The sequence below is a fragment of the Danio aesculapii genome, chromosome 25 (genome assembly GCF_903798145.1).
Source record: "Danio aesculapii chromosome 25, fDanAes4.1, whole genome shotgun sequence".
In the NCBI taxonomy this organism is placed as follows: Eukaryota; Metazoa; Chordata; class Actinopteri; order Cypriniformes; family Danionidae; genus Danio; species Danio aesculapii.
The window spans coordinates 25,539,616-25,562,570 of record NC_079459.1 but is presented as its reverse complement, the minus strand read 5'-3'; the positions used below and the strand labels follow the sequence as shown (position 1 = coordinate 25,562,570).

General features: G+C 34.1%; 1 protein-coding gene across 2 annotated transcripts in view; it reads left to right on the top strand.

Moving 5' to 3' along the window:
* LOC130219172 (cytosolic carboxypeptidase 4) overlaps positions 1-22,955 on the top strand; it is a 304,487-nt gene that overhangs the window by 232,987 nt on the left and 48,545 nt on the right. For both annotated transcript variants that reach the window (XM_056451477.1, XM_056451478.1), the window contains exon 22: positions 3,470-3,646. In XM_056451477.1, the coding sequence (XP_056307452.1) occupies positions 3,470-3,646 (177 nt within the window). The remainder of the gene's footprint in view (positions 1-3,469; positions 3,647-22,955) is intronic.

Sequence of the window (22,955 nt, the reverse complement as noted above, 5' to 3'; positions counted from 1 at the left end):
GACCCGGAAACCGCTTTGTGTGATGTCACACTTAACAAGCAGATTGGCACTGTCCATTAAAAATGTCAGTTGCCCAAAATTGTAGTCCACATTGGATGTTATTATATATAATATGTTCTGATTGGCTGTGATTGAGTCACATCTCATTAATAAAACAAACACATTTTTTAAAATGTATTTATTTATATAAAAATATTAATATTTCTTTATTCATTCATTCATTTTTTTTTCGGCTTAGTCCCTTTATTAATCTGGGGTCGCCACAGTGGAATGAACCGCCATATGTATTTATTTATTTATTTATTTATTCATTTATTTTATTTATAAGTTTTGTATTATTTATTTAGTTATTAATAAAATAACTAAACTATTATTATTATAGTAGTAATAATAATAATAATAATAATAATAATAATAATAATAATAACTAGGGATGGCTGACGTTTCGACACAGTGTTGAGATCCTGATGAGATCCTGTTTCAGAATAATCTGAAACACCTAGGTCATGTGACTAAAGTGATTCGAAACATCCAGGTCACGTGACTAAAGAGATCCAAAGCATCTATCTTTTCAGAAGTGTTTCGAGACCTGCCGACTCTACGTTAGATTGACAGGGTCAGGAAAAACTCAATTTCTGTAGCCTAGTGGGCTGTGTATGTGCACAGAGTAACAGTGCTGCAAAAGTCCTGAGTTTGAATCTAGACTTGTACAAATACTCTGAAATTGTGACTTGGTGTACTTTAATAATGTTATTTTATTATGACCAAAACAAGGCATATTTATTCACAAAGTGTTCATTCGGATGTCAGACCAATGTTAAAGCAAAAGACATAAGGCAATTTTATTTTTATAGCACATTTTTAACACAATGGAAATTCAAAGTGCTTTACATAAACAGGAATAAAACAAACAAGTATAAGAAAATAAAAACAACAAAGAATAACAATTATTAAAATGTGTTAAAAACAAATGACAAATTACCAGAACGGAGCATTTAAAAACTAATGTCTACAGTTGCATCCACTTGGATTCGAACCCATTGTCACTGCATTCTAGTGAGCAACTTTCACTTCACTAAATCACTTGAGATCAAATCTTGGGGTGTAATTCCTCAATTTGTGTGGAAAAAGAGTTTTTTTGCTGAAGCTGTTCCAGAGCAATATATAAAAATGACCATGATGTGTCACTGGTGTTGAAACGTTTTGAAGCTATGACAGATTTGCTTAGACTGTTTCAGTGTTCCATGAAGCCTTGCTTTGCCCACCACTAATAATAACAATTATTATACTATTAGTGTTGTGATCGCCAATGGTGTTTTTTTTACTGAAGATTACTTCTGGTATTCCAAACGAACTAAGCAGACTCCCAAAACGCTTTGCACCCATCAACTCCAACACAAGACAAAGCAAAGTGAATGTGAAATTGAGGTGTATATAGATGAATTACCTGTTTGTAAACATTCAGGATGTGCGCACAGTGAGGTTGCAGAAAAAAACGGGAGCGCTAGCATTTAAAGTGAGGGAATGACATCCGATGTGGTACAGAGTTTGTTGTTGTATTAGAGTTAAGTTATACTGATTACATATTATATTTATTATTTACAAAATGCTTTCAGCGTATTATAACAGCTTGTCACCCAATGATAAGCACAGTTATTCGGCAAAATTAAAGTTAAAGTGAGTGGTGTTCATCTGACAGGTCCATTTGCACCTCCCAATAATTATTGGATATGACAAAATGGCCAAGCATCCAGCCCGAAATATACAAATCTCATAGAAACTCCAAGGGATTTTACAAGAGAGCAGATAAAGGCCTACAAGTTTTTGGATGCCTACAAGTTTGTTCTGTGTGGTCATGTGCAAGAAATAATGTTCCAGGATTACCAGATTCAAAACTTTAGTGCTAATAATCGAGGTCCTGCCTAGTCAAAGACAAAGAAAGAAGGCGGAACTATACAAGGCCTGGGTAATTATCAACAAGCAAAACAACTGCATTCTGACAGCGAACTGCACCTGTATGGCAGGGTATGTGAACACACGTTTACATTTCATTCTTAGCATTCAGTGTTTAATTAATCATATTTAATTGTTTTTGCTGAAATCATTGCTGCAATCAAAAACGAGTAATGTGTATGATTCAGCATAGTGTGTACTTACCTGATATAAAATGAGAATTGCCGAGTCCAGCATTTTTAATTAGGTCTTCACTCCATTCAGCTCTTATGATGACTGTTAGCCAAAGACGTCTGCAGTTGGCATTAAAAGCAGTGTGGTGTACGGTAAAGTTATCTATTTTTGGACTCGAATTTGGCGTCCTACCGCACAACACGACATGTTTGCTATTGCAACCTGTCTTTTTTTGCAACCGGTATGCGCGGTTGAACCCGTGTGACATCATGTGTGACATAGGTTGGTAATTCCCCTATTGTCAACTTGTCTCAGAAGTTGAGGAGTGCAAAGAGTACTGGGGGTTGAAGTTCGGTAGGAATACCAGAACTAATCTCCAGCGGAGAAAACACTGGTGGCGATCACAACAGTTAGTTAGTTAGTTAGTTAGTTTTTTTATCAAGATGGCATTTACTTAATTATAAATACACCAGAAACAGAAGTATTGTGAAATAGAGTACTTTTAGAGTACTTTTAAAAAGTTAAATAAAAAACTTTTTCACAGATTCAATTTGTGTTACATATTAATTTAATTAACTTCTCATTAATAAGTAACTTCTCATTAATAAGTAAAGGTTTGAATGTTACCATGATTAACAATGCATTTACTGCACTTACCCATTTACCTATTTTTATTAATTAAAAATAAAATCAATTTACACATGAACCACAATAGAAAACGATGTACAAACTTTAATATATAATTGTATGACATTTAGAAAAACATATCATTTAATTTTATTTCTTTTTTATTTAATTGCTCCTATATTTTAGGAGAAACTTCTGAAACAAACTTAATCCTTCAGTGTCACATAACTGAGATCTCAGCTATATGAATGTGGGTGAAAAGTGCAAAACCACTGTTTCTTCTGTAATTTATGTTTGCTTCTACGGGAAGAGCCAACAATGCATGATATATTTCACCATTAAATATCCAGCTATACAGCCCGAATGAACTGATCTATTGTTTTCTGAATGTCACGGTTGTTTCCATCCTGCATAAAACTTTAGTCTGCGTGCCAGTGTTTGAAGTTTAGCGCCCAAGGAAGTTTCTCAGCAACACACAGCCAGTGACGAATTGAGTTAAAAGATAGTTTAAAGGCATATGTAAATCGGCGGAATCTGTAATGTGGAAAATATTGCCGTCTGACTGATGTCTGCCATCTATGCAAAAGAAGTCTCAGTCTAAATATATCCAAAAACTGCAACTGAAAGCAATGCAATAAAAATGCTAATGTACTGTAGTAAAATACTATATAGAAAGGAACATGATTCAAAGCTCATGCGTTGTTTGTTTTGACAGACTATCGCTAAAACGCTGGACAGAATCGCTCCCGCGTTCTCGTTGAACAGTTGCAACTATCTGGTGGAGAAATCCCGGGCATCCACAGCGCGGGTGGTGGTTTGGAGGGAGATCGGGGTCCTGCGAAGCTACACCATGGAGAGCACATACAATGGCTGCAATCAAGGCATCTACAAGGTTAATCATTTTAGTCAAAAACACAGGCTAGTTAACACATTTGTGCCACTTTTGTGCATTTTAACATCAGTTGCATAAAAATATCAATGTCTTGTATATTAGCATGCTAAAACTTGTTGTTAGCAAGATGCTAAAGGCTTTGAAATAGCACTGTGCATTATAAAATGATTTATTATCACACTTTTCAGCACAAAACTGCACTTGCTCGGGATAAACTAAGTGTAGCACAATTATTATGGAAAATAAATGAATAAATAAATAAATAAAAAATATATATATTACATATATATATATATATATATATATATATATATATATATATATATATATATATATATATATATATATATATGTAATATATATATATTTATTTATTTATTTATTTATTTATTTATTTATTTATTTATTTATTTATTTATTTATTTATTTATTTATTTATTATTATATTATAATATATATATATGATATATATAATATTTATATTATATATATACACACACACGACTGTTCTGTCTGGTTCTTGAATCTGATTGGCCAATAGCCGTGTGATATTCCCATAATAACAGCACTCGTACAGCCTCTTCACAGAGTGACAGCAGATCAATAAACTCACTACAGTTTGAAAAATATTGTGGCTTTGCCTTTTGAGGCTTTTTATGTGGGAATGTAGTTGTTTTAGTTTTTTATAAGGACAAAATCTAATTTAAATATTTATAATTTTATAATTATAAATATATTTAATAATTAAATATTTATAATTATAATTAATCGCATTCGCTGCCATCAGCCTGTCATACTAAGCAGAGCAAAGACGGTTAACGTTCCGCCACAAGATGGCGACAGAGACCGCATAAAAAGTTCTTAGGGGCCGATCACACCGAACGCGCACTTACGTTTCAAAAACGCGAGGCGCACCGCACTGCATTTTTTGTTGACAAGAAAAAAAGAAGTGCGGTGCGCTTTTTTATGTTGCTAAGCAACAACTGAATCAGCTGGGTATTGTGTGAGAGCGTTGCTGTTGATATTAATATAATTTTAATAATAATATTGTGATATTCAAGATTTGTGAAGTCATACAGCTCCAGATAACCCAAAACATTGCGCATAAGCAGCAGGCAAAACACTCGCAGCTGTTAGTAAAACATTCAAAAAAGGCACCTCTCAACGCAAAAAGTGCATTCGGTGTGATCAGCCCCTAAGGGGAGAAAAACTCAAACCACAGCTGATCACATCATTTTAAAACAGGTAAGTGACAATCTAGGTCAATCTTTCTCTTTTGTATTTTGTAGGGCTCTATTTATACCATAGTAATCTGCTAGTGTTTGCTTTGCTTTGGCTTTTTTCGGTTATTTATAGCGATATCCCGATTGCAACAGAGAAATACTAGGAAATCTCTGTAGACTGATGGCATTTCATGCCGTTCAGCATTATAATCTTAAAATGTCAGCAAAATCACCTGTTTTGTCATCATTTTAGACATTACGCTAGAGAATCATTCAAATACTAGCTCTAAAGTGACGTTGATAAATGAGCAACGGATTCTGCTGTTCTGACCGTGAGCTGCAGATGTGAAGGAATGTCGGAAGAAAGTTCCTCTTACAAAAGGGTTTTTGAGACTCTCCGTGTTTGATTTTCTTTTTTATACACATGATTTTTCCATCAAACTGTTGCATAAATGCAATATCACATGAGTAGCAGTGCGATATGGCTGTATACCATCATGGGTGGGAGGCAGGCACTAAAGCACTCAGCCTGTGACATTGAGCCAACCCATGCCTCCCACCAGTGCCGATGTACAGCCATATCGCAGTGCTACTCAGGTGATATTGCTCATATATCATATTGTGTATGTGTGTATAACTATTAACTATAACTATTCAAATGTTTCAAGCTTTTGATTTTTTTTTTTCAAATAATATTTAAATATATAGTTGAAATCAGAATTATTGGCCCCCCTTTAAATTTGTTTTTCTTTTTTAAATATTTCCCAAATTATGTTTAACAGAGCAAGGGAATTTTCACAGTATGTCTGATAATATTTTTTTCTTCTGAAGAAAGTCTTATTTGTTTTATTTTGGCTAGAATAAAAGCAGTTTTAAATTTTTTAAAATCCATTTTTAGGTCAATATTATTAGCCCCTTTAAGCTATTTTTTTTCGATAGTCGACAGAACAAACCATCGTTATACAATAACTTGCCTAATTACTCTAACCTGCCTAGTTAACCTAATTAACCTAGTTAAGCCTTTAAATGCTTAAGCTGTATAGAAGTGTCTTGAAAAATATCTAGTCAAATATTATTTCATCATGGCAAAGATAAAATAAATCAGTTATTAAAACTAATATGTTTAAAAAAATTCTCTGTGTTAAACAGAAATTGGGGAAAAAATAAACAGGGGGCTAATAATTCAGGGGGCTAATAATTCTGACTTCAAGTGTATATATTTGTTTCAGTATAATACAAGAAAACATGTTCAACACAAAATGTGCAGCATTTGTAAACGGTTATTTGTCTTAAAAATATATAATTTAAGAAATCTGGAAAAACAATGTGCATTTGCAAATTTTAAACCCTTACTACATACTTTTGAACCTAATTAATCAATTGCTGAATATATATATATATATATATATATATATATATATATATATATATATATATATATATATATATATATATATATATATATATATATATATAAACATGTATATATAAAACATGTACAACAATAATATTTTTAGTATTATTATTATTGACATTTTCAGCATGATGCTGTTTTAAATGCAAATTAAATCTGCTATAAATGTGCTGCTGATTTTTTGCCACGTCTTGTCAGGATAGATGAGGAGTTAAAAGTCCAAATAAATGTTAAAGGTCTTAACTTCCATTGTTGTTTCAATTAAGGCATCCTTTCTAATTATATTTAATAATTCCTTATAGAAGAAATTGTACTGACACTAAGCTTTAAACATATATTTTATAATGAAAAATTTCTAATGTCAGCAAATAATGGAAAATGTTGTAGCTTTGTATATATAGCAATGTGTCCCATACTTAAACCTAATTTCATTCATTGTCAAGTTTTTGATGTGTCTGAAAATACCACACACTGGTAAGCAGGTTAGCTGTAAGCAGACAGTTTCAGGCCTAGCTTAAATCCGACCTTCTTTTCGTCCCTTGGCGTTCTCTATCTGGCCTTCCTCTTCTCTAATGATGCCGTCTGAGGGACCTTCCCTGGTTTTCCCAGGTATTCATTATCTACTTATGCTCTCCCCATCTAACAAGTTTAATAATCATTCATTAACCTGCTTATTTAGCCACATGCGGTTTTGCGATCGTAGCCTAGATACCTGTGTATTCGCTTCCTTGAGAATTAACTTTCAGAACTTTCTCCCGTTTTATTTTTCAGACTTTCTATACTTCTTATGCAAAGTTTATGTCTTGTTTGGTACCAGAGATAGAAGTACTATAATTTAACTATTTTTCTATTTTTCTTTGATTTTATTCTACTCTTTTTTTCCAGTATCTTCTACAGTTCAATGATTGTGGTGCGTTTTTTGCCATACGTTTGTCGCTAAGGATTTTCCAGAGATTTTCAATTAGGTTTAGGTCAGGACTCTGGCCTGCCATTTCATTTTTTCAGTGTTTTCAGCTTCAATGAACTGCAAAGTAATATGAAAACAAATAAAACTGTAAAGGGGATGGCCACTAATGAACACCATTTGCACGCTGCTACTCTGATTGGTGGAATTTACAGCATAGCATCATGGGTGATGTAGTTTTTCCTTCACAAATTCAACTATTAAGTAGTATTATTTTCAAATTGAATTGAAATAATGGTTTCACTGCTAGATGATCAGTATTTTGCAAAAAACCCTCAAAAACAGACTTTTATTATGTGAAAAACACAGTGGTATGCTCTACTTTGATCTACTCTTTTTTTTTATCTTTTACAGTTCAATGATCGTGGTGAGTTTTTAGCTATAACTTTGTTGCTATGGATTTTCCAGAGATTTTCAATCAGGTTTAGGTCAGGATTCTGGCCTGCCAATTCATTTTTTCAGTGTTTTCAGATTCAATAAACTGCTTTACCTGTTTTGCTGTGTGAAAGGGCTCATTTATATATTTCAATGAAGGTAAATGACAAAGTAATTCATTCATTTTTTTTTTCGGCGTAGTCCCTTTATTAATCTGGGGTCGCTGCAGCAGAATGAACCGGCAACTTATCCAGCATATGTTTTACGCAGCGGATGCCCTTCCAGCTGCAACCCATCACTGGGAAGCATCTATATACACTCATTCACACACATACACTACAGACAATTTAGCCTTGTCAATACACCTATACCACATGTCTTTGGATTGTGGGGAAAACTGGAGTACCCAGAGGAAACCCATGTGAACTTGGGGAGAACATGACAACTCCACACAGAAACGCCAACTGACCCAGTCGATACTCGAACCAGCTACCTTCTTGCTGTGAGGCGAACGTGCTACCCACTGAGCCACCGATAGCCCTGACAAAGTATTATGAAAATAAATAAAACTGAAAAGGGGATGGCCACTAATGAACTCCATTTGCTCGCTGCTACTCTGATTGGTGGAATTTACAGCATAGCATCATGGGTGATGTAGTTTTCCTCCACAAATTTAACTATTAAGTAGTATTATTTTCAAATTGAATTTAAATAATGGTTTCAGCAATCTACAGAAAAAAAGAGAAGGTAAAAGAGAAGTTTTTAAAACTTTATAAATCATCTGCCTAGGGACGTTGCATTAAGATGGCTGCCGGGTAGTTTGGTATTCAGCTAGCTTGGCCAACACTCATGTTATACATGGCCAGACTTGGTAACATTAGCTTTACTGGCAGATGGTATTTAGTCAAAGTAGAGTGATTCGAATGCGATGACATTTACTAACGTTCGGGGAGGTCTGGCAGCCCTTTAATAAAGGACAGGGTGTCGAATTCCTCTTGACCATGAGCTGCACCTTTAAAGGTTCGGCAAGTAAGAAAAATGTTTTCGCACAGTGCTAATGGTTGAGGAATAAGGTCTGGTATGAGAATGTCAGCTCTTGAGGGAGATATTTTATTAAGTTTAAGTCTTATTCCCTGTCAAAATGGGACGTGTAGCTCAGGTAAAACTGAGACAGGATTTGTGTGGCTGGCTAAACAGGTGGACATGAGGTGAGAAATATGAGTTTTACTCACTATCAAGAGATACCCGTACATGATATCTGTTTACCGTCCAGTTGTTTATTTATTTATTTATCTATCTCAGTCTTCTGGGTTTTTCCTTATGTGTCAGTGTTATAGATCTCTGTTGCAAGTCTCCTCTCAGCTGTTGATGTTTTAGTGTGTAGTATTGAGTAAAGCAGCAGTCAGGACTGTGTTTCTCAGACTCCAAACTCTGATGTTCCTCTCCTCGTCTTGTTGTTGTGCATCTGGGACGTCCACGGCTCCCCCTGTGCTGGTTAGATCCAGTTTGCTTTCTTGTTTCAAGACAGCAAAAGGCATCATCGTTCAGAAGTGTAAAACACTCATGGCTTTCTAGAGAGATGTGTTTGTGTTGGTCCATGTTTAAGTTAGCAGAAGTTACTAGAATATGTTTAGTTGATTGTCTGTATATTTACAGTTCAAGAATTTTTATTATTTTCTTCTTCAAATATTTCCCAAATGATGTTTAACAGAGCAAGGAAATTTTCACAGTATTTCATATAACATTTTTTTCTTCTGGAAAAAGCCGTATTTGTTTTATTTCGGCTAGAATGAAAGCAGTTTAATTTTTTTTTAAACTATTAATAGGTCAATATTATTAGCCCCCTTAAGCAATATTTTTTGGATAGTTTACAGAACAAACCATCATTAGACAATGATTTGCCTAATTACCCTAACTTGCCTAGCTCATTTAATTAAACTAGTTAAGCCTTTAAATGTCACTTTAAGCTGAATACTAGTGTCTTGAAAAATATCTAGTAAAATATTATGTAATGTGATCGTGGCAGAGATAAATTAAATCAATTATTAGAAATGAGTTATTAAAACTATATGTTTATAAATGTCTTTACAATAGTCTTTCCATTAAACAGAAATTGGGGAAAAATATACAGAGGGCTAATAATTTAGGAGGGCTAATAATTCTCATGTTTCCGAACAAGGGTGAGTGGTCAATGTCAGTTTAATCCTCATCCCTGTTGCTGTTTGAAGAGCGTGTCGGACAATATGCAGGACACACGAGTTTCTAAATGTGTATAGATCTGGACTAATGGATCAGAAAATCAGACATTTCATTAGGAGCGGTGCACACAAGCGCAGCTGGCAACCCAGATGTTTTGGTACATGTACTTTTAGCAATGGGCGGCAGCCTGAGAGTCTCTTGATTAAAAAGTCTGTACTAATATTCACTGGCTGTGTCAGGAACCTGGCAGACCATTAGACTGTGGAGCCAATTCTAGTATAGGGCCCTCTCCGGACTTTATCTGTAGTACAGAAACCTGCTTGCTTTTTTTGTGGTTTTGGCTCTATGTAGGATGGAAGTTTACATTTGGAGCTATACAGTGCAGAAATTTACTTTGTTTTTGGTGTGTTTTGAACTATATAAGATAACTGTTTGCTTGTGTGGAATGTTCTCTAAATAAGGGAGATTTTTCTTTGTACAGGATAAAAGTTTGTTTACTTGTTTACTTTTTTGCAATATTTTTGTGCTATATAGTGACAGTAGTTTGCTTTGTTTTAGGGTGTGGCTCTATATACGATAAAAGGTACTTTGGGGGTATTTTTTCTGCTATACTGTATTTTGGGATGTTTTGTACTATATATGATACAGCAATTTGCATTGTTTTGAGTTAGGTTTTGTGCTATATATGATAATAGTTTGTATGGGTGGGATGTTTTGTAAATAGAATGTCACTTTCTTGGTTTTGGGATGATTTTTTTCTTTGTACAGGATAAAATTTTGTTTACTTTTTGTGATTTGCTTTTGTGCTATATAGTGACAATCATTTGCTTTGTTTTAGAGTGTGGCTATATAAAAGATAAAAATTGCTTTGGACTATATATGATACAGCAATTTGCATTGTTTTGAGTTAGGTTTTGTGCTATATATGATAATAGTTTGTATGGGTGGGATGTTTTGTAAATAGAATGTCACTTTCTTGGTTTTGGGATGATTTTTTCTTTGTAAAGGATAAAAGTTTGTTTACTTTTTGTGATTTGCTTTTGTGCTATATAGTGACAACCGTTTGCTTTGTTTTAGAGTGTGGCTATATAAAGATAAAAATTGCTTTGGACTATATATGATACAGCAATTTGCATTGTTTTGAGTTAGGTTTTGTGCTATATATGATAATAGTTTGTATGGGTGGGATGTTTTGTAAATAGAATGTCACTTTCTTGGTTTTGGGATGTTTTTTCTTTGTACAGGATAAAAGTTTGTTTACTTTTTGTGATTTGTTTTTGTGCTATATAGTGACAACCGTTTCCTTTGTTTTAGGGTGTGGCTATATAAAAGTTAAAAATTGCTTTGGATTATATATGATACGGCAATTTGCTTTGTTTTGGGTTGGGTTTTGTACTATATAGGATAACTATTCTTGAGTGGTATTTGATCATTAGAATGATCATTTGATTTTATGTTTGTATAGGATAAAAATGTTAATTTTTTGCACTAGACAGGGTTAGGTTATGATTAGGGTTAGGTTTTTTGACTCTATATAAAAGTGAAAGTTTACTTTGGGTGTATTTGTTGCAGTAACAACAGTTTGCCATTTTTGAGGCTGGAGTTTGTACTATTTAGGATACAGCAATTTGCTTTGTTTAGGGACAGTTTTTGTGCTATATAGGATATAACTATTTTAGGGTGTGGCTCTATATAAGATAAATATAGCTTTGGGGGGTATTTTTTCTGCTGTACTGTATTTAGAGATGTTTGTACTATATATGATACAGCAATTTGCTTTGTTTTGGGTTGGGTTTTGTACTATATAGAATAATCATTTTTGAGAGGTGTTCGCTCATTAGAATAATCATTTGATTTTATATTATTTTATGTTTATTTGTATAGGATAAAAGTTTTTGCACTCTATAGTGTTAGGGTTTTTTGACCATATTATTTTGTATTATTTAGGATACAGCAATTTTCTTTGTTTTGAGGCGGGTTTGTACTATATAGGATATAACTATTTGTTTGTTTTGTTTTCAGTTTTGTTCTACGTAGGTTAATAGTTTGTTTTTGACAGTTTTTTTGCTCAACGATTTTTTCAATTTTTGGATTCTCAGATTTTTTAAATAAATATGAAAAGTGTACTAAGATTATGATGTGTTTTACTCTGCATATGACGACAATGTTTAGTTTGTGCTCTTTAAAACAACAGTTGTTTCGATTTTACTATGTATATATAGGATTACAGTTTACATTATGGTATTTTTGCTCTATATACTGTAGTAACAATTTGCTTTGTTTTAGAGTGGTTTTTGCACATCATAAAATAAAAATTTGCTTGTTTTATTGCATATACAGGTTTTGTTTTTTGGTCTATATATGATGAACTTTGCTTGTTTTTTGGGGGGTGGTTTGCTCTTTAATAAGTTGAGAGTGAGGGAGAGGAAAACAGATAGAAGCACTCGCTCTGTTCACAGCTAATTCATGCCAATTAGCAGCTCAGACGAGCTCTGGGATTGTGGAGCGGAGCGAAGCTTAATTACGTTCTCAGTCAGTAAATCAGAGCCCGGGTCAGTCCGAGTAACGACGTCTCTGAAATGTCATCAATGCCTCGCAGAGGCCCTGATCACATAGACAGCTACACGTGTAGCGTAAAAGAAACGTCATGCTAAATCCGAGCTTCTCATGCCAGCGCTGATGAACAATGCTCACAGTTTGACGAACGAGAGAGTGATGTAACATTGCTGAATTAATCAGCTGTTAAACAACACAGCCTGCGGGTGCTGATTTTGTGAAGAGTGAATTCTAAGACAAAGATTAGAAATGTAATTTCTGGTTGCTTGTCAAATTAGGTCTTTTTCTGAGATTTAAAATGAATTCAGATTTATCAGATTTGATAATGAACTATTCCAGCATTATGGATGTGTTGTTTGACGTAAAATCTCAAAACATAAATTCACATAGAAAGTATACACTCACCAGCCACTTTATTAGGTACACCTTACTAGTACCGAGTTGGACCCGCTTTTGCCATAATCCTTCGTGGCATAGATTCAACAAGGTACTGGAAATATTCCTCAGAGATTTTGGTCCATGTTGACATGATAACATCACGCACCTCCATGATGTGAATCTCCTGTTCCACCACATCCCAAAAGTGCTCTATTGGATTGAGATCTGGTGATTGTGGAGGCCATTTGAGTACAGTGAACTCATTGTCATGTTCAAGCCACCAGTCTGAGATAATTTGCGCTTTATGACATGGTATGTTATCCTGCTGGAAGTAGCCATCAGAAGATGGGTTCACTGTGGTCAAAAAGGGATGGATATGGTGAGCAACAATACTTAGGTAGGCTGTGGCATGACATGATGCTCAGTTGGTACTAATGGGCCAAGAAAATATCCCCCACACCATTACACCATCAACAACAATCTGTACCATTGATACAAGGCAGGATGGACTTTCATGCTTTCATGTTGTTGATGCCAAATTCTGACCCTACCATCCAAATATCGCTGCAGATATCGAGACTCATCAGACCAGGTAAAATTTTTTCAATTTTCGATTGTCCAATTTTGGTGAACCTGTGCGAATTGGAGCCTCAGTTTCCTGTTCTTAGCTGACAGGAGTGGCACCCGGTGTGGTCTTTTTCTGCTGTAGCCCATCTGCCTCAAGGTTGGACGTGTTGTGCATTCGGAGATGCTCTTCTGCATACCTCGGTTCTAACGAGTGGTTATTTTAGTTACTGTTGCCTTTCTATCAGTTCAAACCAGTCTGGCCATTCTCCTCTGACCTCTGGCATCAGCAAGGTATTTGCGCCCACGGATCTGCCGCTCACTGGATATTTTCTCTTTTTCGGACCATTCTCTGTAAACTCTACGCCATGTTCAAAGTCACTTAAATCACCTTTCTTTCCCATTCTGATGTTAGGTTTGAACTGCAGCAGATCGTCTTGACCATTTCTACATGCCTAAATGCATTGAGTTGCTGCCGTGTGATTGGCTGATTACTAATAAAGTGAGGGTATGTTAACATTATTTTGTTTTTATTTTCCAAAACTACTAACCACAGAGTTGTGGGATCAGAAAAATATCAGTCAAATATTAAAATATAAAAAAGGAAATTAACATGCGTTACGAATATGACCAAAAAAGTTTGCGAGTTTACAGTATAAAACATACTTTGTAGAAACTGCACAATCCAAAAGAAATAATGCAAATCAAAAAGATAAAAGTTGACTCACTGTAGAACTGTATGGATGTGACAGATGTGAAACTGCCACTTGTGTGACTTTGGTAAATCGAATAAAATAGTTTGAAAGCATTGACAGAGACATTTCTGAGTATTTTACAGTACAGAGTTTTGCTATTTTGGTGAAAACTTGGTTGACATTTTGCATGGAATTGCTCAAATCTAATTCTGAACCAATTATCATACTCATAAAGTTCCATTCACCCATATTTGAAGCACAGCCCGCAGTTGATTTCTTAAGGACTGTGGGAACCTGACAAGCGTTTTGCTCTGGACTGCAAATGAAGTGAAACGCACACTTTTTTTTTGTCTCAGATTGCCAATGACACCGGTAGGACCTTTTCTGACGGTCTCCCACTCAAAGCAGAGGTGTCTTTTGCCAAACGAAGGATAATCTTCAAAAGGAATCTCATTTACATCACAAAGACGGCACCTTTAATCACCTTAGCCTTGCAATTTCAGCCTGCCGAATGAAATTCTCCACTTCCTTTTCCTTCTCACTTCTTTCTCTTCCAAACTTAATCAACTATTGTCGTTTTTTTAGGAGGAAACACGTGGATTAAGATAAACGAGAGGCTTGATGAAATTGGTACAAAGTTCGTTTAATTAAGTATGCCGAGTGCTACATTCTGATTAGGTTCAATTTAGCCGCAGCTGTGATAAACACTTTTGTCTCCAAATGAAACTGTGAAGCAAAGTTTGAGTCCTGCAGGGAGTTTCGCAGCAACCGTGGAGCATTTCTTTGTGGCTAATTTGTCTCCTCATCTTAAAATCGTCACAAAATGGGTTGTAAATACCGGCAGAGTCACTTGTTTAGACTGAGAAGTTTGATCATTTAAAGATTGGAGAAACTTTAAAAACAGCTTCAGCAGAGACGGTGCTTTTAGTTTTATGAAAACGTTTGAAAAAAACACAACAAATTTTTCTTATTTTTTTAAAAGTTTTTGTGAAAGATTCTTACAACTTTTGTACATCTGTATCCTCAGGTGTATGTGTGTGTACTATATACTACCTGACAAAAGTCATTTATGACTTCTAGTTGATCATTTGATATCAGACATGGCTTATATGAAAGGCAAAGGCCTCTAGATTACACTTATTTTACCAAAATAACATATGATCATGCCTTGATTTTTAATTATATAATTAGGACAGTAAGGTATGACTTTGCAAAGACAAAAGTCTTGTCCTTTATATTCTGCACTGTACATTATTTTTGTTAAAGTCATGGAGCAGTGGAAAATATGGACTCCCATGAGCTGGGATGACTGCATCCATACATCTCTGCAATGACTCAAATAACTTATTAATAAAGTCATCTGGAATGGCTAAGAAAACATTCCTGCAGGACTCCCAGAGTTCATCAAGAATCTTTGAATTCATCTTCAATACCTTCTCCTTCATCTTACCCCAGACATGCTCAACAATGTTCATGTCTTTTGACTGGGCTGGCCAATCCTAGAGCACCTTGATCTTTTAGTTGACTTTCAAGTGAGTAAACTCATTGATTTTAAAGTGATTAATTGATTTTACTTTTTAAAATGTGAGTAAACATGTTGCTTTAAAAGCGAATAATTGGCTTTACTTAAATCGATTAGTTTATTTTTAAAGTGACCAAACCAATTGCTTTTAAAGTGCTTAGTTGATTTTGCCTAAAGTGAGTAAACCAAATGCTTTTAAAGCGATTAATTGACTTAACCTAAAGTAAGTAAACCTATTGATTTTAAATCGATTAGTTGACTTTGTTTTAAAAAAGTGAGTCAACCTATTGCTTTTAAATCGATTAGTTGACTAAATTTTTTTTAAGTGAGTAAACTCATTGTTTTAAATCAGCTAGTTGACTTTATTTTTAAAAAGTGAGTAAACCTGTTGCTTTTAAATCGATTAGTTGACTTTATTTTTGAAAAGTGAGTAAACCTGTTGCTTTTAAATCGATTAGTTGACTTTATTTTTGAAAAGTGAGTCAACCCGTTGCTTTTAAATCGATTAGTTGATTTTGCTTTGAGTAAGCCCGATGCTTTTAAAGCGATTAATATACTTTTCCTAAAGTGGGTAAACCAATTGATTTTAATTTCATTAGTTGACTCTTTTTTAATAAGTAAGCCTATTGTTTTAAATCAATTAGTTGACTTTATTTTTTAAAAAGTGAGCAAACCTGTCGCTTTGAAAGTGATTAGTTGATTTTGCTTAAAGTAAGTAAACCCAATGCTTTAAAAGTGGTTAATTAACTTAGTAAACTAAGTGATTGGTTGATTTTATTTTTCAAAATAGAGTGTTTTTAAAGCAATTGGTTGATTTTGCTTGAGTAAACCATTGACTATAAATCGAATAGTTGACTTTATTCTATAAAAGCAATTAGTTGGCTTTACTTAAAAAGTTAGTTAAACCATTGCTTCTAGAGTGATTAGTTGGTTTTACTTAGAGTAAACATGTTGATTTTGGAATGATTGACTTTACTTTTAAAAACTGAGTAAACCTGTTGACTTTATAAATTAAGTGAACCCATTAGTTAAGTCATCTTAACAGTTCCAAGTTACAGCAGGTCTACTCACTTTTTAAGTAAAGTCAACTTGTAACTTTTACAGCAATGCATTTACTCATTTTTTTCAAAGTATGGTACAGTAAATACTTGTTTTTCAGTGTATAGTTTGATAAAGTTTGAAAAATAAAGACACAATAAAAACAACTTAAGCATAAACATTGCTTTTCATTTAATGACAGAACTGGGGTTGATAGATAGATAGATAGATAGATAGATAGATAGATAGATAGATAGATAGATAGATAGATAGATAGATTGATAGATTGATAGATTGATTGATTGATTGATTGATTGATTGATTGATTGATTGATTGATTGATTGATTTTTTTTCCTATCCTTTATGGATGACATCATTGAAGCCATACTTTTTTTAGCTTTGTTCTTCCAATCTGACATGTATTTTAGTCCAATCAATTCAAATAATATTATATCTATAAAAAAAGAAATAAGTGTCATTACTGAAGGGAAATGGCTTGTGAATGCAGATTTGTGATTAATGTGTCATAAAAGGTGAATTTGGGATTAACTGCGACAGCCTGGAGACATGAATCAGGTTGAGTGTTTGGATGGGCTTTTCTATGGCTGCCATTGAGAGACGTTTCTACAAGATGACTGATCTGATAATTGTATTTCAGGAGAGTAAGTGGAGTTATGACCCCTCCGATTTCCAAAAAATTAATTGGATCTCTTAAAAAAAAGCAAGAAATGAAATAATGATGGCCGCAGCCATTTTGAAGAACATATGCTCCAGACAGTAATTTGATGTTTGCAAATTGATTAAAGCGACTCTCATAATATGTGATTAATTTCAAAGGATGGCTTTTAATTATGGCCGAGGCAATATTCTGCAAGCGGCAGCAAACTGAGGACACGGGCTGTGCTGAGTGAGCAGCTCTGACAATCACAGGAGAAAAGGCCATTACTTTAAACACCACAAATGAAGCTGTTAAGAACTTTAATTTGTGCTGTATAAAATTTGTTTTACATTACAGATACAGATACATTTGTCTTTTTTATCTGTAGTTAAATTTTTTACATGTATTAAGATATAGATTTATGTTGTAGTGCTCTATTTTATTTTAATCTTTTATTTCTATTTTATTTTACTCTTTTATTGGTTTATATTATTTAGAAATAAAGAATCTAATTAAGAATTAGTAGTAAAATTTTATGAAATATAAGTATGAAACTAAATTTATTTACCAATATAATTTGAAATTTTTATAAATTTTAAAAATAGCATGTGATATAATAAGGTTTTCACTTTTAGAGACAGACCATTTAGATATGTCGCTGGATACAGTTGTATAACACAGGCAGAGCAAATTATCATTTTAAATAAAGCAGTTCTTTTTTTAGTGTTCACTTACATTCTCAAATTCTTTATTCAGATAACCGTCTAGATTTATCCTCTGTCATGGTTGTGTTGAATGCTTTTAGATGTTCTCAATGTTCCTCAAGGTGAAGTGAGCAAAAACACTTGAAGAACACTCTGGAAATCATGCCTGCAGGTCCGGCTTTCAGAATCAGATGTGTTTGCATTCATTCTTCATCAAATGCTGGTGTTAAATGATGGTGTCGTGCAGAAGAGCAGGGGAAATGTCAAATGTTTGCTCTGCTGGAGGAGTGTGCGGATTATAAATGACCGTTCATTTCACACACGTGCACAACATGTCAACACATACACACACCGTTGACTGAAAAAGCAGCCTGACTTGAAATAAAAATTCATAGTTTATAAATCATTTCTAATTAAGTATAATGTATAATATTGTAATACATTATTACTATTATTATTATTATTATTATTATTATTATTATTATTATTAATGGGATTATCTTTATTTTTACATTTATATAAGTGGACAAAATTATAACGAAAAGCATCTTTGAATAAAGTGTTTTAAATGTTGTCATTACTATTAATTAAAAGGAAATATTTATAATTTTTTATTCATTTATTTATTAAATACATTTTCAATAATTTTTTAATAAAAAAAACTTCATTTGTGTATTTAAAATATTATTTCAAAACAAATGTCATCGAATGTTATCGAATTGAATGGGCTTTATTGGTGGTTATCAGCTGATAGATATGGGCTAGTAGGGGCCTTTTGCACCTACTGGTAGGCTCAGATGGCTGTTATCATCCATCCACATGGTTAATCAGCTATACTAATAGAGAAGACTCCAAATTCAGATCTGCTTTTACATTACTGTGACGGTTGGGTTTATGGTTGGGGTGGACGTTAATAAAATACAATTAATGGGAAATTTAATAAATAATATAAATAATTATTGTGGTTAATCAGCTATACTAATAGAGAAGACTCCAGATTCAGATCTGTTTTTACATTACTGTGATGGTTGGGTTTAGGATTGGGGTAGGGGTAGACGTTAAAGGTCACCTAGTTTACCCCTTTTTAATGATTTAATATTAATATTATGGTTCTTCTGAGTGTGCCAGTTTAGGTTCAGTTCAAAACACAATTCAGATTTGTTTATTATAATGTGTTAAAAAGTGTCATTTTGGGGGCTTGTACACAGCTCACTGTTTTAGGGGTGTGTTGCTTTTTATGAAAATTTGTTTCAACTTCTCACCCAACTCAACAAGGGTGCAGAGCCAAGAGCTCCCCCGCTTTATGTATGGCAACAGACAGGCAGACAGAGAGAAGCAACATGAGTGAGAGGACCAGCATTCAGCCGTCCATGTACGACTCAGACACAGACCAAGCAGAGACTTTATAGTATTACAGCCAACTGTGTGCTAGTTTAAAGTTCCGAGCTTGTACACTGAGACTAATAACCACGCACATTGAATTAACTTTGAGGGTATAACTAAAGGGTGTCACACACCGGATGTGCCACTCAGAGCCACCACACGACACACCAGACAATCACATTCGCATGTTATTTAAAATGAAAGTATTCAGATGGCGCTCTGTGGCGCGCCAGAAATAAGAACAGTGTCCTGAGTCATGGCTGGGCGCTGCGGACAGCCGCCGACTTGCAGCGCCGGTGTGTACCCTGATAGAAACCTATGTTTAGAATTCTAAAATGCATGGCGTGGCGCTGCGTGTCGCCAAGCGGCACTTCTGGTGTGCGACCTGCTTAAGGCAAGTTTGTTATTTCCAATGGAGGGACGCGCATCTTAGGGCAACGCCCTCGCACTTTCCAGCTGCACCTAGTTAAGATGACGGAGCTTCTGTGACCGCGGGAAATGCAAACGGCTAAAGTTTAAGGAAGACGCAATGAAAAGTACACATGTTTGCAAACCCACCTAAAGTTACAAACAAATGCGCCGATGAGAGAGATCATGTGGTGAATGTTGATCTTGTGTTGAGCCCAATGAGCCTTGCATCTAAAAATTAGAGCAAGGGTGTTTCTTTGGTGACATTGCTTTGACTCACATGCTGAAAATGGCAGACATATTGGTGGGCGGGGAGACCACACTACTACGTCAAGTTGCGGTCACTCTCAAAACCGTTCCAATTGGTCCACCGTTTTTATGCTGTTAAACAAAAAAAAAAAAAAAAAAAAGGACTGGGTGTGTTTATATCACCCAAATATGACTGTCTAAACACTATACCTACACATATGTCTGTCCAAACAGCTTGAAAAGTGGATTTTTCACCATAGGTGCCCTTTAATAAAATACAATTAATGGGACCTTTAATAAATAGTATAAATAATTATTGTGATTAATCAGCTATACTAATAGAGAAGACTCCAGATTCAGATCTGTTTTTACATTACTGTGATGGTTGGGTTTAGGATTGGGGTAGGGGTAGATGTTACAGACCCATAGCCTGCCTGGTGAAAAGGGTGGTTCTTTTTTCTCGAAAAGGGGACCTTTTTGCAGTTATTTGCCTCATTTTCTATTTAATTCTAAGATTTAAATACTGCTTTTTTGTGACATTTTAAGCACTGTTTTAGCTGGATTATCTTGTCGAATGGTCATCATAACCACACTTTGTGATGTACCAAAAATATTTTCTAAAGATTTAGAATAAACATATATGAAAACACATCTTTTTAAATGCAAATTTAATACATCATATATTATTAGAAAAAAAATAAGAATCTGTAGTTTTAAATTTAAAACTCTATTGTCATTTATTGGGTAAATAACAAACTGACCACTACATTCAACTTTCCTCAGTCACAATTTGGCCCTTTAAATAATAAAAATACAATAATAATAATAATAATAATAATAATAATAATAATAATAATAATAATAATAAAATTGAATAAATTAATGAATAACACAATAGCCAAATTAGTATTCAAATTAGTTGTAATATGGGCCGCTTTTGTTGCTTCACACCTTTTTATTGGTAATTTTTTGTTTCAAGAATAAGGTCCAAGATTTAAAATAAAGTTTACTTTAACAACAATACAGTAGGTCAGTAGTGAAAGATGAGATCACTTACGTCAGATTGTATGTTTTCGAAATTATTGTTTACATTGGCCAACACTGAAGTCACACTGAAGCTACAGCCAACAGAGGATTCCGCTGGGTCATAAAGCATTTTTCAATGGGTTCTTTTTACAATTTATAATGGAATAGCAGTCAAAATAGGACAAATGAGCTAATTTATAGGACAAATTTTGGACCTTTGTTAGTGAGGGGTGGGTCTTTCTAACCACCCAAACACCCCATACCCCAGCATTAGTAAAATACAATTAATGGAAAATTTACTAAATAATATAAATAATTTTACTAGTAAGTGCAGAAGGCCCCTACTGGCCCATATATATCAGCTAACCACTGATAACACCCATTAAATTGAGTGATAACATTAAAATCCACTGTGTCATTTATATTGATAATACAATTTATGTACTGTATATGAATAAATATGATAAGCTGGAAATCTAATAACTCTTTCATGAAAAAGTAAAGAAAATATAATTTTAAGATTGAAAATCTTCATACAAGCCTGTGTAATCATATGTCATCCACACAATTTTTTATTCAATTTTAATATTATTAAAAATGACTATATTAAACATTAATTCATATTTATCTGACTTATAATCATTTTATTACAAATTTAAAATCAAACAATGTTCTTGCTAATTTTTTTATAAATAGTAATAGTCAACACTTTAAATGCGTTTGGATATTTAAAAGCACACTATTAAATGTTTATTAATATTTATCTGATATGTAAATGATTTATTAAATATATAATTTATTAAATATATATTGTTGCAACATTTTTGCAAAATCTCCTAATAATAGTGAAAATGAAATACATATACTTGACTAAAATGAAGGATATAATGTTGTTATTAAAATAAACATTATTTACTTTTACCCTTATTATACCTTTTTCGCTCTTCCCCAAACAAGCTTGCTCTGATTGCATTTCCCAAAGAAAATAATAATTTCATGTGCAGCATGTCAGTCACGCCTTTCCAATTTGGCTTTTTGTATGAAAGAGAATTTAGGTTCAGGAAATAAGACCTCATTTTGCTTCATTTTTAGACTCTTGTATATTTATAGACACCGTGTGCAAACCGTAATTATGGGATGTGATTTGAAAGCCTGATATTTGCTGGATGTGGCCCGCATGGATGAACAGGTGATGTTTGCGCGAGCTTAATTTCATTATCACCTTCATTAAAGACACTAAGTACGTGATTATGAATCTTTCAAAAGTTTCCAGCTGAACTCCAGAGGCCACGTGAACATATGCTGAATCAAAACACTTAGGGCGGCACGTTGGCTCAGTGGTTAGCACTGTCGCCTCACAGCAAGAAGGTCGCTGGTTCGAGTCCCGCCTGGGTCAGTTGGCGTTTCTTTGAGGAGTTTGCATGTTCTCCCCGTGTTGGCGTAAGTTTCCTGTGGGTGCTCCAAAAACATGCGCTATATATACGAAATTGGCCTTAGTGTATGAATGTGTGTCTGAATGTGAGTATATGTGTGTTTCCCAGGACTGGGTTCTGGCTCGAAAGGCATACGCTGTGTAAAACTAGTTGGTGGTTCATTCCGCTGTAGTGACCCATGATGAATAAAGGGACTAAGCTAAAAAGAAAATGAATGAAGGATTAAAAACCTATACTTTTTTCCTATAAAACAAGATTACTATAGTCCGTGCATTTAGTAGTGATGGCTGCTTTCAAAACTGCTTCACGAAGCTTCAAAACCTTTACGAATCTTTTGTTTCGAATCAGTGGTTTTGGAGTCCACATCAAATCGTCAATTCACATCAAATTCAGTAAACAATGCTTTGTTACGTCATTACTGCTCTGTAAATTTTCTAATATTTAACTGTTCTCCACTTGGGGCGATCTGCGTAAAATCGTAATAACCACATAAATTGCATAGCTTTATTCAGATTGCCC